The sequence below is a fragment of the Abrus precatorius genome, unplaced genomic scaffold (genome assembly GCF_003935025.1).
Source record: "Abrus precatorius isolate BTA unplaced genomic scaffold, Abrus_2018 Scaffold8, whole genome shotgun sequence".
Classification (NCBI taxonomy): domain Eukaryota; kingdom Viridiplantae; phylum Streptophyta; class Magnoliopsida; order Fabales; family Fabaceae; genus Abrus; species Abrus precatorius.
This window is the reverse complement of record NW_020874428.1, coordinates 27369958-27385894: the sequence shown is the minus strand read 5'-3', so window position 1 is coordinate 27385894 and position 15937 is coordinate 27369958. Positions and strand designations below refer to the sequence as shown.

General features: G+C 32.4%; 3 protein-coding genes and 1 pseudogene across 4 annotated transcripts; 3 read left to right on the top strand and 1 right to left on the bottom strand.

The window, feature by feature from the left end:
• Window positions 1-2048: 2048 nt before the first annotated feature.
• LOC113848328 (chaperone protein dnaJ 11, chloroplastic-like) lies at window positions 2049-2843 on the top strand. Its single transcript, XM_027477790.1, has one exon. It carries the CDS (start codon window positions 2133-2135, stop codon window positions 2622-2624), a length of 492 nt encoding a protein of 163 aa, XP_027333591.1. The 5' UTR covers window positions 2049-2132; the 3' UTR covers window positions 2625-2843.
• Window positions 2844-5033: 2190 nt separating this feature from the next.
• LOC113848070 lies at window positions 5034-5655 on the top strand. Its single transcript, XM_027477447.1, has one exon. The coding sequence runs from the start codon at window positions 5240-5242 to the stop codon at window positions 5435-5437; it is 198 nt and encodes a 65-aa protein (XP_027333248.1). The 5' UTR covers window positions 5034-5239; the 3' UTR covers window positions 5438-5655.
• Window positions 5656-7715: 2060 nt separating this feature from the next.
• On the bottom strand, window positions 7716-9990 carry LOC113847590 (BTB/POZ domain-containing protein At1g55760-like). 2 transcript variants are annotated; one of them, XM_027476785.1, is made up of 4 exons: window positions 9706-9990; window positions 9456-9601; window positions 8720-8838; window positions 7716-8524 (listed from the first exon to the last, which is right to left on the bottom strand). In XM_027476785.1, exons 1-4 carry the CDS (start codon window positions 9825-9827, stop codon window positions 7916-7918), a joined length of 996 nt encoding a protein of 331 aa, XP_027332586.1. In that variant the 5' UTR covers window positions 9828-9990; the 3' UTR covers window positions 7716-7915. The 2 variants fall into 2 exon arrangements, with proteins under 2 accessions (XP_027332586.1, XP_027332587.1); XM_027476786.1 differs by having other exon boundaries at window positions 7871-8524; window positions 9447-9601; window positions 9706-9874.
• Window positions 9991-10621: 631 nt separating this feature from the next.
• Window positions 10622-14054, top strand: LOC113874599 (annotated as a pseudogene).
• Window positions 14055-15937: the final 1883 nt, after the last annotated feature.

The following is a 15937-nucleotide window of genomic DNA, read 5'->3' as shown; positions in this document are numbered from 1 at the left end:
CTTGTAAGTTTCAAAATCTACTAAATATAATATACGATTGCTTCATACGTGTATAGTTACGTGGTTTATCAAATGGTGAAGCTAAACCACCCTTTTATAACGTGCCCTATATAAAATCCATAAGAATAAATAAATAAATTTTAAATACAATCTATGTAGTTTTTAATTTTCGCTTATTCTATCTATGTATCACATTCGTTTGACCTGGTTAACTTGTACCATCCCTATGGTTAATCATTGAGCATGTTAAGCGTTTCAAGTCAACTAAACTACAATCGTAATTTGGAAGCTGTGTGTTAATTTAGTGGTACGTGACAGAGTATAAGAGCATATATCTATCAACTGATGCTGAATATATGTTTAATAAGATAGAGATGTCTCTAAAAATTAACAAAGTATGGAATCGCAATACAACTTTTGCCTTCTGCTAATAAAATAGTAGAAGAAATTAAATAAGAATAATCTTCTCTACGATTTTGTAGTTTATAAAAGGTAATGAAAAGAGGTTATTAACTTTTAATGTAAATAGCTTCTATCATTTCTATCTCTTATTAGATATACATAAAATTCGTCAAATTTTGAGTTATCATTCGTACTAAATAGCAACTCTCACTACATAAACGTACTACAATTTGTAACAGTGTGGACTATAACTGCACACGCAGGTGCAGGTATATTTTGGTATTTTGAACTCCAGAAATCTTATCTTATATTTAAGAAGGGATTACATAAGGAGGAATGAGGAAAATTACATGGCCTTCATTGAAAACTCCTTCTCTACAGTTAGATGAGAGATCTAATCTTATATTTGCTTTTACATCGATTTTTTGGGGGCAAAGGCTATCCATTCAAGGGCTTGAATGAAAGGTGAGTGTTGGATTAGAGGACGATGGTTATGAGTGATTTGAAAAATTGCATGGACAAGGTGACATAAAAGAGCTAGGAGAAAAAGAATTGTCAAATGAAGTGGCAATGTCTAGAGCTGCCAGATAAAGCCGTGGTTTGGTTAATGGTCGCCTTCATATATAACATATATACTTCACGATTAAGCTCTGGAATAAGAATCTATACAGTCACGTTGACATTTGTTTGATGCAACGTTAATCGCCTTCATATATATATATATATATATATATATATATATATAAGCAGTCGTCCATGCCATAAGCTTTTTTTAGGTTGAAATCTAAAAGTTACTATAATCTTAAGAGTAAAAAGAAAATGGCTTCTTCTTATTCTCAAAAAAGACAATTATTATACACTAAGTTGCTTATGCTTTAGTTTGTAAGTTTTAGGAATTTAACTGCACCTATTTAGTGCGTACATGGTTTTGCTTTGTTAAGCCACTGAATTTTACAAGAAAGTTGATAGTGATTTACAAGACTATTTCGCAATAATGCTGATGGCGCCCACAGTAATTGGGAAGGGTCATGCTCCACCACACTATGTTAGTAACTGTTATACCCAAAGTTGACACCAACAATTGCTGCAGCACTTACGTCTTCATGGGGAAAAAATTAACCCTTGTGTTTCTTCCCTTATTGGGGTAGAAAATAATTAACTCACCCCTTATCCTGAGCTTGTAAAGAAAGTAAACTAACTTTAATCTATGAAAAAAAAACACTTTATTGAAAAAATATAAATATATATGTATAGCTTAATTTAATTTATATATCTTCTAGATAATATTTAACAGTTTAAAATTAATTTTATTAATTTTTTTTAAAAAATCATATGAATTGCCATATTAGTCTCAAAATCAATTTTAAAAGATCATTGATTATTCAGCAAAATTTGAGTGCTCAAAGGCTTTATTTTCTTCGGGTTTTCTCAAATCACAGTGAATCGCACTTCAAACTTCATAAAATCTTAGCGACAGAAAAAATGACGTGGGCCCAGCTTCTAGAAACCTTTCCAAAACCCACACGCAGTTCTGCACCAATACCTGGTGCCGCTTAAATGACCATTATACCCTTTTTAGCTATTTTTGTTCTCTTACTTTGACCACTATATAAAACCTCCTTCAACTGCCTCTGAGCACTGAAAAAACTAGGATCGCACCAACAACAAACACAACACTCTCATTTCCCATTATACCCCTCAACCGCAAAAATCCACAGCAGCTACTCTAAATGCCGGGAACTTTAAATCTCATGCCCCTCGCCGGTGCCGGCGGGACACTCCGGCTATCCTCCGAAGGATGCTCCATCTCCGGCGGCTTCATCCGGCCTCCGATTTCAAAGCCACCCAACCAATGCAGGGGTTCGATTCAGGCTTTCGCAGCGACGGCGTCGGCGATCGATTCGCGGCGGCCGGCGAGTCTCTACGAGGTGCTCCGGATCAAGCAGAACGCGTCTGCCGTGGAGATAAAATCAGCATATCGGAACCTAGCGAAGGTGTATCACCCTGATTCGGTGCTCAGGCGATCGGAATCGGACGAAAGGGACTTCATCGAAATCCACGACGCTTACGAGACGCTATCAGATCCTTCGGCCAGAGCACTGTATGATTTGTCGCTGATGGCAGCGCACGGCGGTAGTCTTTCGTTCTCGTCTTCGGTGGCTCCGAATGAGTCTTGCGGGTTCTACCAGACCCGTAGATGGGAAACGGATCAGTGCTGGTAGTTAGCTTCCAAAAAGAAAAATTAATTCGCTTCGCATATAACAAAATTGTGGGTTGCTCCATAAAAGATTAATGTAGAAACCAAATTATATTCTGTAAATTCTACATTTTTTTTGCGGGGTGTCTAATTTTGAGCCTTTTTGTATATTTTGTTTGGGTTGATCCAGAGTTTGGATGTGTGATCCACACAAGCACTCACGGAAAAGTGAAATAAAAGAACTAATTTTGTACTTTATCATTGTCATATGTTAGTGAGAAAGAGGACAATTTGGAGGAAATTGCACAACTTTACCCACTAAAGATATTCTCCACAACGCATTGAATGAATTCAAGACTTGATCATATCGTAGATCTTTTTGTATAATTTGCTATATGCTTGATAGAAGCCGAGGTCTCTTCCTTAAAAAAGGTGAAATGTTTATTAATGATATAGGTGTGTTAGATAGAGCATCGTTGCAAACTCATAGATGTCTCATGTCAATGCAGTGATTCTAGTAATGGTTAATAAACTAGTCTTAGTTCATACACATGGCTTGAATCACCGCGACCTACATTATTCAAAATGAACAAATTAATGGAACTACAAAAGATGCAATTACAATTATAACGACGGTCACTATTGGGTCAATTTCCCCTCCCTAACCGAGCATGGACAACCTAGAAAAGTAGGTGTTCAATCAGAAACTTGAAATAAAATCGAAGATATGAATGCATTTCTATAGCCACTGGCATGACTGAGAACATAACCAAGATATGATGGGTGTCACTTTTTGTAGGGCCTCAATGAAATCCTCATATTTTCTTTCAGAATCTTAAGATATCAGCATTGCCTGCTCTTTCGTTGGATCTAGGGCCCCCTCACCTTGATATACATGCAAAATTGGTATAGAACAAGATGGGCCATCAAAAAGTAAGGATTTAGTGTTACCCTTTCTATAATAGGACCCACAAGTGGTTTGGAAAGTAACCCTTTACCTTGAAGTAAGGGAACAAGCTTGGATTTTGGACCAGCAGTTTTCTCTGGCTCTACTCAAGGTTTGAGTTGATGAGGATGCTCAATTAATGCCATCCTGCAAAATTGAATCAAAATTCAAGAGGAATATTACCAGTGAGAATAGAGGGTAACAACTAGCCACTACATAAAATGAGCAATATGTTGATTAGCTTTAACTTGAACATTCAGGTATGAGTTGAACCACTACGAGATTTATTTATTAAGAATATTATCTACATGATACAAAAGCATGTGAAATCACAATGAAGAAAAATGAAAAATCATGTCCCATGAACATTGTGTCTCGTAAAATAATGTAAAAGTTTATAGTTAAAAACACAAGTTATCACTACAAAGCAATTTATGTTTGATAAGTAGAAATGATAACGGGTAAGTATATTTTTTTTAATAAGTATTTTTTTTTAATAAGCGTGAGTGAGTGTAGATACTTAAAAAGAATATATTGAGAGATTAAAATTACTTACTACTCATGAAAATATAAAACTATATATTTTTTTAAAATACGGATAAGAATACTCCTAATCCACTTATTGTCATTCCCATAAATGACAAGCAAGTCTAGTTGAATTTCTTTTCAACAGCAACAAACATGGGTTTTTGGTCAAAGATAAGTTCCCTTTGGGCTTAAGAGATTGTCCGAATTCTAGTTGTTGTTTTTAAGCCCATATTGTATGGGCCTTGGACGTATATAATGCCTGAACCATGGGATTTGGACCAAAAGCAGCAAAAAGAAAAAAAGGCCGTGAGCATTAGTGAAAAGTTATGTCGCTCTTTGTTTTTTGTCAATGCATCACAAAGAGAGGTTAAAGTTGAGCATATGGGATTAAGTAAGGGGTATCTTTCACGCGTTAACGCCACACGTCGCTGGTCAACTTCACAAAGGACCAATCACCAAATTTTGAGACTCAATATCCATATTCCAAAGCTTCTTCTTGTTGTAACGGACTCAACCACTTCACCACTCTCCCCTTTAACGCATCACCTTCCTCATTTTCCGTGAAAGTTGACAACATAACGTTCACACGTTTAATTCAAAACCCTATTTTTTAAAACATTAATTAATGCTGATTTTCTTTTTAGAAATATGTAAACATGATTTAATATGTGTCAAATTATAAAATCTTTTTTAGGCTCTTAAATAATCTGTCCAATTTAACATGAAATTGTGAAAATTTCATAAATTTATTCTTTTTAAATAATATTTTTGAACATATTAAAAAAGCTAACATCTTTATAAATTTATCGGTTTTATGACGTACACATTAAAAAAGTTCACAAAAAGAAAACTATCTTTTTTTTTTTAAAGGAATCTTGTTTCAACGGATTTGATAGCTTTCATTATAAGCGAACAAAAGCGTCAAAACGTTTTCAACCAGAGAGACAGACACAGACACCAACTTTGTCTTCCTTCTCTTCCTTCTGTTTTCCACTTTTACACTTCTCCTTCTAACCTTCTTCTTATTTTCTCTTTCTTTTAAATTCCGCATTATATTCCCAATTTTCCATCATCCCCAACCAAATTCGCATCAGAATTTCCCAGATCCGAATTACCCAGAAGAAAAAGGCTTCAACTTTTGTGTTTTCAGCGATCATTGGTGAGAGATGTGTTGTGGAGGGAGAGTGTGCATGCTATGCACGTGTCTGATTCTGGTGGTGATCCTCATCGGGTTGCTATTCGGGTTCGGAGTGTTCAAGCATGGCTTCCACAAGCTTAAAGACACTGTTAGTTACTGCGATTCTTGCGGTGGTGTCGGAGGAAGAAGGCCCTTCTTGGGTTATGCACCGCCGCCATTGTTCTAGTTCTGATTCTCTTGTTCGATTTCGTTCTTCTTGTTAATTTTTCCTGGAATTTGTTTGTTTTTAACGCTGTTTTATAAATTATTTGTTAGAATTGTCATTTGTAGTTACTGCTTTCTTTGGATTCATGTTGATTTTATAATTAACTTTCTCTTGTTGGAATGCTGTTTCTGTTTCTTTTTTCAATACTCACCGTTATATTCTCTTGTTCTGCATTTTGTTTCCTCTGGGATCATCCTCTTCTCAATTCTCATTGATATTTTAAGATGAATATTTACATTATTTGTTATTTGTTTTAATTTAAATCCTTATTGGGAGTGCCTCGTAAACAGATTTTATCTTTTTTAGAACAGTTATGTTAAAATATAGTTTCTTATTTACACTAGGAAAAGACATTATTTATAGCAATCTTTTATTATACATCTGCTAAATGTATAATTTCTTTAGTTAGACGAAGCAATTGAGGGTTTTATTAAGAAATTGTTTTTAAATTATTTCTTATTATTAACTTATAGGAATTAAAAGTGAATTAACAGTAACTAAAACGATATTTAACCCTTAATTATTACTTGCAAACTACTGGATGAAAATAATAATGCTTTATTTTTTACTTGAGGTTGGATTAAAAAATGTTTTTCTCTTATGGTCTTTTCTTTTCTAAACGAAATTTTCTGTTTGAATAAAATGATCATAATAATGATTGACCCATTTGTATTTTATGCATTTTGTCCCCAAATCACACTGATCCCATAAGGAAAATGATCCGTGTATAATAAAGATTAAACAAGCCCTATTATTTTGATGTGTATTTTTCAGATGAATGTATATTAAACAAATAGAGATAATAATGATAATGTTAATCTTCTAACGTTTAAATTAGCGAACAAAATTACGCAGATACTTGTGACATCAAAAGGGTAAATGCTGATGTTTGAACTATTTGTATATATTTTCAAAAAAGTGAAAATGGTACTTATCAACATGCAATCATATATACGATTGAATCCCAAAGAAATCGCCAAAAAACTGATCAGAATAGAAAAGTGAAATGAATTACGTGGTTGTTTCTCCGTTTGCATCTTTGCGTAAAAGTAGGTTTAGCTTGTGATGGTTTCCTTGAGGGATTTGTCCCCAAATATTCGTTCATTACGTGTTTCACATTCTTCATTTTTACTTCCAGTGATTTGGAAAAAAAATTATTTATATATTCTTTCATTTCAAAGACCCTTTTAACTTTGAAGAGTTATCATACCAATGTTTATTATATGAATTTTTAAAATTTAATAAAATTTAAAAAATTAAATTAGAAAATATTATTATTATATATTTTAATGTGTCAGATAGGATTAAATTAAAAGTTTTATAAAAATTAAATAAAAAACTCCAATAGCATTATTAGGAAAATATTAATGCATAAAAATACTCTCATTTAGAATAATTTTAAAAATATTATTATTTAAAAAATTTAAAAAGAATTATTGTTCAATAATAAAGACTCGTTTTTAATATATAAATTTAGATTATTTTTAAAATTTTAATGGATACGAAGGTGTTTATACTTTGGTCAAGAGATGTGAATATGTAATTTTGTTTGGGCTGTATGAAAAGCAAAAAAAAGGGCCCAAACAGTATTGGTAAAAATGGCCCAAAAAATAGAGGGAAAAACGAATCCAACCAAAGACTGTAATCATGAGGACCAATATAGACAGGTTTGTCCTTACTTCTTAAGCCTAATCCGAATAGCCTAAGCTAAGTTCACTGGAGCTAGTGCATGGACCATAACCAAAAATAAGATAAGAAGTTTGTGCAACTTGGGCCAGAACAGTGGAACCATTAAAATGAAGAAGGAAAAAAAAAAAATGGAATCCGAGTAATTACTGTGACTGTCATAGCTACTATACTTTTTTTTTTTTTTTTACTTGCGGAGTGCTACAATATATACAAAATTACAAGTCAAAGAAGATAATCATTTTATTGTTGTATGAGTGAATCCCTTCTTCACAAGGGCACATCATCTAGAAATTGATGAACAACATATCTTGTTATCATGAGAAATTGAGAATCACTTATGTTTGGATTAATTTCTAAGCTAATTTCGAAAGTCAAGTTGCTATTGCCAGAGGATCATGGAGGTTGTTGGGGGTGTTACTGCTATTGCTTATGGTTTGTCAATGCATTTGATTTGGGAAGGTGAAAATATTTCTCCTTTCAATGATTCAATCTTTGGAGTAAAGCAAGTGCAACCGCCTTGAAGGTTGAAAGCCAGAAAGCCCATATAAATCATCCAAGCACAAACTTCTAAAGTTTGATTTATAGAAATAAATGACGATAATTCAATTAACATATGGCCCAACTACATTAAATAAATATGTAATTGAAAATCAAGAAATAAACCATATAAGAAAAAACAATTTACATTGATCAAAACGAATCATGCACAACGAATAACATCTTGTCTTGATGTCCTTTCAAGAAGAAGGTTCATAATCCTGTCCAGGCATTAAGAACTTCATGGAAGACTTCAGAAATCAGATCCCTGTCTGCACTTTGCAAGAAGCAAGTGAAATCATCCCAAATGTCAAATATTTTACCAAATTTTACAAGATATTGCATACAACTATTCTTCAGGTTTGACAATTGATAGATATAAGCATTTTGGAGCCTCTCAAGTACATTATTTGAATCAATATCTTCTAGCAGACTCTCATGACATGTCTCTCTCAAATCATGGATGTCATATTTGTCAGCTGCATGCAGTAGGGCCAGCCTATGGGTCAGAAATTCTTCATCTTTAATGGTCCCATAAAGATAATTTAGAAATGCTTGGCAAGCATCATTTGACATGTCTGAGATATTTATGGTAGAAAGATCATTCTCCTTAAGGTTATGTGAGAACATGCTGTGGAAAACAGGTGAACGAGCAGCAAGAATAGCCCGGTGGGCTCTTATGCTTCCATCACAATCATTGGCATTAATTGTGATGTCTGTGTGTATGCCTTCTGTTAGCATTCTACCAAGAGAATCAAGGGATGTTGCATTCAATCTTTGCTGCAAAAATCTACTAGGCCAGATAGAGCAAGGTTCTCCACCCTGTATTCAAATAAAAAAAAGTAGTAACATCAAGTTAGATATATCATTATTCTTCAAGATTGAACCGCACAAAGTGATTAATTAAGTGAACATAGTCATGGTTGTAACAATGCATTACATATTAAGTATCCTCATGTCTTAAAATAATCATCATCTGTTAAAGAGGAACCTAAGGGTAAAGATAGATTTATGTACGTTTGGAGATGAAGTCCTCAAATCCAGGAACTCTATGTCAATAATGAATTTTGTAGGCAGTGGGACCTCAATTTCCCAAACAAAGCCTTCGCGGTTGTTAAGCAATTTCTCTTTTATTTCTGCATCATTGTGAAAATAAAGGTAATTGTAGCAAGAATAAACCGAGAGAAGAAAATTGAAGAATAGAGAAAGCAAAGACCGCAGAGAAAGAGTAAATGATTCTGTTTCTGTATTGATGAAAATGAACAGCATACATTACAATGAATTAAAAAAGGTATTTATATATACGTTCATGGCTAACAAACTAAACAGCTTAAACTAATTAACAACTAATGCTAATAGAACTAACTAACAAAACTCAAAGATTTTCTATACAATGAGTGACTAATAGTAATCAACCAAATGAGAAACCATAGTTATATTAAAACTTTGTAATAAAAAGAATCGGTGTATCAGTTACTACTCCTACTGTCTATTTACACTTTTATTAAAGTAATTTTGTCGCAATTTTTCTATAAACATATTAATAATAGAGATATTTAATATAAAAAAAAAATTTAAATATGAGTGATAGAAGGTAAGTGAGAGTTATTAAAAACACATTTTTTTAACATATCAATTAAAATTTATTAAATTGTAAAAAAATTATTTGTATCGTTTTGAATAAATTTTAAAATGATGCTCTGTGAGTCAATTAAACTGTGTGAAGAAGGAAAAAAAGCAGAACTTGGGTGACCTGAAATGGCTAAGGCCTTGCGATCTCGAACAGAAGTAAGCAAGCGAACGATGAAAGATGCAATAGGGGGATTGTCTCTGGTTAGATTGGATATTTCTGGGTATAATTTAACACACGAAACCCGGTTCTTCTCCACTGATAAATGCCTTCATTTCAGAAGAAGAAAACAAACGTCTTTAACTAATAATAATAAAAGAAAAAAGGGTCTTCAATTGTTGCATAAAAGAGAGAGAGAGAGAGAGAGAGTTACCAATTCCACATGGCTATTCGGAAAGGATCGGATTTGCGGTAAGTGGAAGAGGCTAAGTTGTGGATTGTCCATCGTGCCATACGACATGTAGTTTCGACTCTGTACGCAGAATCGTCGTTCATTGTATTCCTATGCTTTTTAGGCAGCGAAAGTGGTGTGATTTCATGGACGCAATCCAACCTTCACTGCTACTTCTTCTTGTACTTAACTCTTCGTATGAACATGTTCTGTTCTTCACTCTGTTTCGCTCTCTGCTGACTCTGAAATTAGCGTTAAGTAAACGACATTAAAATCAGTTAAGTTTTTGCAAATTTATTCAAAAGAATTGATTATTACTGTTTGAGACGATACTTTTCTTCCGACAGAGAAAAGGACTATTGGGTCCCGCCAAGTAGCTCGCGAATATTCAATATTGGATGGTCAATTCAGAGAGAATGTAAAAAATTTATACAATTTAGTCACAAGACATATAATCTCTCAAAGGTTTTATAACTTCTCGATATGGTTACAGTACTTTATAATATATTTTTAAATAAATATAATTTTATTTTTAGATATTATAGTTAAAATTAAAGATAAACATATTTGATTTTTTTCTAATTTATCTTATAAACTTTGTTATCTGATTAGAGCTAAATGGTGTTATATATCCATTATTTGATTGTGACAAAGTTTAAAAGGAATTGTTTGCATGAATGGGAGTCTCACACATGTGAGAAAGACTATTTATGTTATATGAGTTGTTATATATTCTCTTTAATGGCTGTGTTATTTGGCATAAGAGGATTGAGAGTCAAAATTGTACATGAATGCTGCATTTTTTTTTAATTAAAAAGAAAATAATTTCCTTTAGCAATGTTTCATTGAAATACGGAAAGTGGAGCAAGAAGTATGTGGATAACGTGACACGGAAGGAATGAATCTTCAAGAGAAAATAGATATTTTGTATGAGAAATTGCACAAAAGGATATGTAAGAAGGATACATCATCGTGGACTGTAATTATTTGTTCAGAGTTATTTCTATATCTCACACAGTACCAAAAATCAGAAATTGATATCAAGATTTTAATTATAAAAAAAGTTCAGAAATTAACGATGTTAGTGTGCCAATAAAATTTTAAATTTAAATTTGATATTATAAAGTTAGCCTAAAAAATTATCATGTTATTAATTTAACGTGAATGCCAGCCAAATAAGTTCTTATTTTTCCAAACAAAAAATCTATTTAATAGAAATATTGAATCTAAGAAAAAAACACATGAAATAGATAAAAATAACAAATTATATATATATATATATATATATTAATAAATTATAAAATTATAATTATATTTATATAAAAAATACAATATACATATATAATTCATTCATCGATGGACCTGTTGCAAGTCCATTGATCAGGTGATAGTTCAGGTCATACTGTGGTCCTCTATTTGCAGGTAACATTGTCTCCAAATTATGAAACTATTTATTAAAAAAATTAAGGTGAAAAAAAAATGTCATTCATCCAAGAGTTAATAATAATAAAAGTCACAAATTTTTATAAAAATAAGATTTCTGGGTTTTTTTTTTTAATTTAACATTTGAATTTAATTTATCTTTTTAAGATAATATTTTTAAAAATTATTTTTTTAAAAGTCCAGCTTTACTTAAAAATTTATTGTATGATAAAATCTATTGAATAACTTTAAAACTTACTTTTAAATACCTTAGTAGATTTAAATTTATATATGTTAATACTTAAAAACTTTAAATAAATCATTGAATTATAATCTTAAAAGATTATTATAATGTGAATGTGTTGAATGAGGATGATGTGAATGTGTTGAATGACAGAATGAGGTAAGGGAGAAGGTGAGGAAACAGGGTAGAGTTTGGTGGGCAATGGAGGCCAGCAAAGGGGCAAATTGGTATTTACACACTACCATAGGACAAGGCAGTGCCCTAACATCTTCCTTGAAATTCTCAGCACTGGCTAATGCTTTAATCAGGAATGGGATACCCCCAGTTCTTAGGCCTAAGGTTTGGTTTTCTTTGTCAGGGGCAGCTAAGAAAAAGTCCATTGTGCCTGAGAGTTATTATGATGATTTGACAAAAGCAGTGGAGGGGAAGATCACCCCTGCTACCTGGCAGATAGATCATGTGAGTTCTTTACCCCATTTTTCTTTTTCTAATGATCATCACACAATTGGGATTGGTTTTGGATTTGATTGCAAGTTTCTTTATTATAGTTGTGGACATCACCCTTCTGGATTGTTTGGATCATTTTCAAATGAATTTGATGGAGGAATCACATTGTCTACACTTTGCATTGTGTTTGTGGGTCTTATGAAAAGATTTTCAAACATAATCTTGGTGCAGATTTTGATGGATGATAGTGGGTGTGACTCTCATGCTTTTTCCCCTAATTAGCAACATTTATTATTTATAGATGATACCGAGTTAAGAAAGATCTGTAGGAGTTGAAGCATTTGTAAGCCCAATGCTTATAACCTTTGCAAAATATGGGATCTGTAAGCCTTAGCTCTTCTAATTAATTTTCAATGTTCTTGAATACATGAAATTTAGTTGAGGCCAAATGTAGCTTTGAGTAAATGCTGATCAGAAAGAAATAGGAATTTATGTGGTCCTTGGTACAGTTTGAGATTGGAGATCAAGTTTGTGTAGGCTTTTATATATTGATTGGGATGTGTATGTCATTTATCTACTTATCCGACAATTATGGGTGTTTGATGTGATGTGATCCATAAAATGCTCACTAGTTGACGTTTGTTTGAGAATAGTTGAGCTTGTTTGCACATTACAGTGCTCATTATGTTTATTTCTGTTTCTAATCATTCTATAAACAAATTTACAGGACCTACCACGAACCTTCCCTGGTCACCCATGGTTGGACACTCCAGAGGGACGTGCAGCTCTTAGGTGTGTTCTTGTTGCATATTCTTTCTGTGATTCTGATGTTGGGTATTGTCAGGTGTGAATGCTCTGTTCTTTATTTGAAGTCTTTTTTGCTTGCTCAGTGTGTTAAGGACAATGTTCTGACTTGTTATAAATTGAAATTTGATACTATTTATGTGTCTCTCATATTAGGTATTTGATGAGAAAATATCTGTTACGTGCCTTCCTCTTTCATTCAATCATTGCTTGTTTTATTCATCTTCTTTGATTAGATGCTACATCTTCGTAAATTAGTAACTTGCAGGTTGAATATTCTTTTATTACCTCTGGATCCTATGCTTCTAACTAATTCACAACTTTGTGCGACTAAAGCATGGATTTGTTTATATGTTCTACCTACATTTGTTCTTCTCAATTGGTTCAGCAACTCTATTTCATGTTTTAAAGTTTTTGAGGTAGGTAAAATATAGCACAAAGTTTTTTCAGTTAATATTGAAGTTAACAATTATATCTGCTTTACTTAGTAAAAATTAAATTCATACTTGAGAACAGATTTTCTTAATTATTGACTCTACTATATTATTGCTCCAGGGATTAAATTATGTGGCAGCATTATTGTTGCTTGTCATGACGACAGAAGAAGATGCATTTTGGATGCTTGCAGTTTTGTTGGAAAATATCCTAGTTAATGACTGTTACACTGACAACTTATCAGGATGCCATGTTGAGCAGAGTGTTTAAAGATTTACTTGCTAAAAAGTGCCAGAGGTATTTTAGTTTGATGTACTAATTGTGTATCAAATGCTTTTTTTCATAGTATCTTCTGAAAAATTATAGAAATGGAAATGCAGGATGTTTCCCTTGTTACTTCTGAGTGGTTCCTATGTCTCTTTTTCAAAAAGCCTGCCTTCCGAGGTTAGAATAATGATGCAATAAATTATTCATTGGAATGTTAAATTGTTCCCCACATTAATACTTATTCCATGAATCAGATAACTCTTCAATGTTGCCTGGGCAATCTTTAAGGTACCACTAGAGTAGCCATTATGTTCTCTCTTGCTTTTTGATTGATACACAGAAAAATATTGAAGAGTATGCTACAGCAGATACAATGTTTCAAGAGTTGTAATCTCTAACTGCAGATGAAGGAAGATGAGTTAATTCTAACCCATCATGTTGGCGAAGTAATCAATGTTCTGCAGATGATCACTCATCACCTTTTTGATCCTGATGATTTGCTGACAGTAAGACAAATTTATCTATTTCTTATCTTTATCTATTGTTCCCTTTCAATCAGTTAGATGTCCTTTTCATTACACTATACTTCCATTGTTATCATCCTTTCATGTTTTCTTCTAGTTACTATAGTAGTTTCACTTCCTGCTATTACAAGAAGGAAGCCTTTAAAGAAGTTTCTCAATTCTCATTAAAGGGTGGAGAGTTTGGTTAGGGTTGGGGTTGGGGAGAAAAAAATCTTAATTTTTGCATCTTCGATTGCAGCGAAGTGAAGGAGCGTTGCTTGCTATCCGGCTGAATAAAAAAGTGTATTTGAGTGGCAAAAGGTGTATAGAAGCCTCTACTTAAAATTTTCAAGTTATTTTCGTCTTAAAATTTTCTATCAAATCTTGTTTGAAAGCTACTATTATCTCCCATACAAGGAATCCATCTTGTACTTTAACCTTTTTCTTGAAAACTATTGGATTAATTGTGAAAAACTTATTTAGCTATGGGTAAGAGATGAATTTGTATTAAAAAAAGAGAATAATGATGAAATATCAGAGAAAATTGCAGAAGAATACTTGATGACCTTAAAGGAAAGAATTTGGTCAAAGTTTTTCAAGTGTACTTTTATACTTTACGATCTCATGCACGCCTTTGTTTTTAGAAAGTGCGAGAAGTTGAATTTTTGACAAGAGATGAAAAATGAAGAGTTCAAATTCCTTGTACTTAGTGGATGCTTATTTGTTCAAACACGCATGAAAAGGACTTCAAATGGAAGTGAGATATCAAAATATGGTCGAGTGCAATCTTTTTTTGCTTGTGATATTGAAGAATTGTCAAAATCATTGTTGAATTCACTGTTGTATAGTTTCAAGCTCGTGGTGACACTTGACTTTGAATACTTAACTCTTTATCAAGGTTCGGACAGGGAATTCAACAATGATAAAGAGCCTGTGTATAATAAAAGACATTCCTATTGAAGGTATTTGATTATTTTTTCTAATTTAATTTATAGCCAAATGGTGTTATATATTCATTATCTGGTTGAGATGCCTGTGTATAATAAAAGACATTCCTATTGCTGGGTGAAAAAAAATAAAATAATAATTTTTGTGCTACGAAGCATAGTATCATTTCCTTTCAAGTTAACTTAAAAAAAAAAATCCGTGAAATTGAAATTAGTTTATTAACTAGTAACCTTAAAAAAAGAATTAAATTTTTTTATAGAATATACTCAATGATATATATATATATATATATAATTTTTTAAGCTTACACTGATATAAAAATATATGTGCTGTATCTTTGTGCACGAGCGTCTTGTGCGGGAACATTTATGCTTTATTTAGAGTATTCAACTTAAGATTTTTATGTTGATTGTTTTGCCTTTTATCAAAATTTGAATTTTATTTTCCATCCAAATTAAAGCTGGTCTCAGCTGAAAAAGAAAGACTACTTATGTTATATGAGTTGCTAAATGTTCCCTTTAATCGCTGTGTGGAGCAAGACAAAGTGTGTGAATAATCACAAGGAAGAAATGAATCTTTAGGACAAAATAGATATGTGGTATGACAAATTGCACAAAAGGATCTGTAAGTAGGATACATCGTCTTTAATTGTTTATTTATTTGTTGAGTTATTTCGATATAACATTATAAAATCGTTTTTGGGAGAACATTTTTCCACACATAAAAATTTAAGAGAAGCCCATATCCATCTGAATTTTAATACGAAGTTAAGAAAGACTAAGGGCTTTGTGAAACTGAATTCTTCTTATGGTCAACGTCAACTTTTAGTCTTAATTTCCAGCTTTCAGGGAAAGGGTTTCAAACCCCATAAGCGTTATTTTGTAGCCCCACAAGAACACTGAGACAATGATACCTAATGAGAAACACTTTACATGGTTCGGAAATGGATTCTCACTACACATTTTAAATTTAAATTTGATATTATAAAGTTAGCCTAAAAAATTACCATCTTATTAATTTAATAATGCATCATTAAACAAATAATATGCCAACACATTATTTATTAAATTTCAAAGACATACAAATTAATTACAGTTTACCATTGAGCAACATAATGTGGATGCCAGCCAAATAAGATCTTATT

What these genes read in the sequence shown, in the direction of transcription:
- LOC113848328 (XM_027477790.1), top strand. Translation starts at nt 2,133, where the DNA reads ATGCCGGGAACTTTAAATCTCATGCCCCTCGCCGGTGCCGGCGGGACA.
- LOC113848070 (XM_027477447.1), top strand. Translation starts at nt 5,240, where the DNA reads ATGTGTTGTGGAGGGAGAGTGTGCATGCTATGCACGTGTCTGATTCTG.
- LOC113847590 (XM_027476786.1), bottom strand. Translation starts at nt 9,827, where the DNA reads ATGAACGACGATTCTGCGTACAGAGTCGAAACTACATGTCGTATGGCA. An exon ending in CGAATAGCCATGTGGAATTG is followed by an intron (nt 9,602 to 9,705) that starts GTAACTCTCTCT and finishes TCTGAAATGAAG; the next exon opens with GCATTTATCAGTGGAGAAGA. An exon ending in AGCCATTTCAGGTCACCCAA is followed by an intron (nt 8,839 to 9,446) that starts GTTCTGCTTTTT and finishes ACAATGATGCAG; the next exon opens with AAATAAAAGAGAAATTGCTT.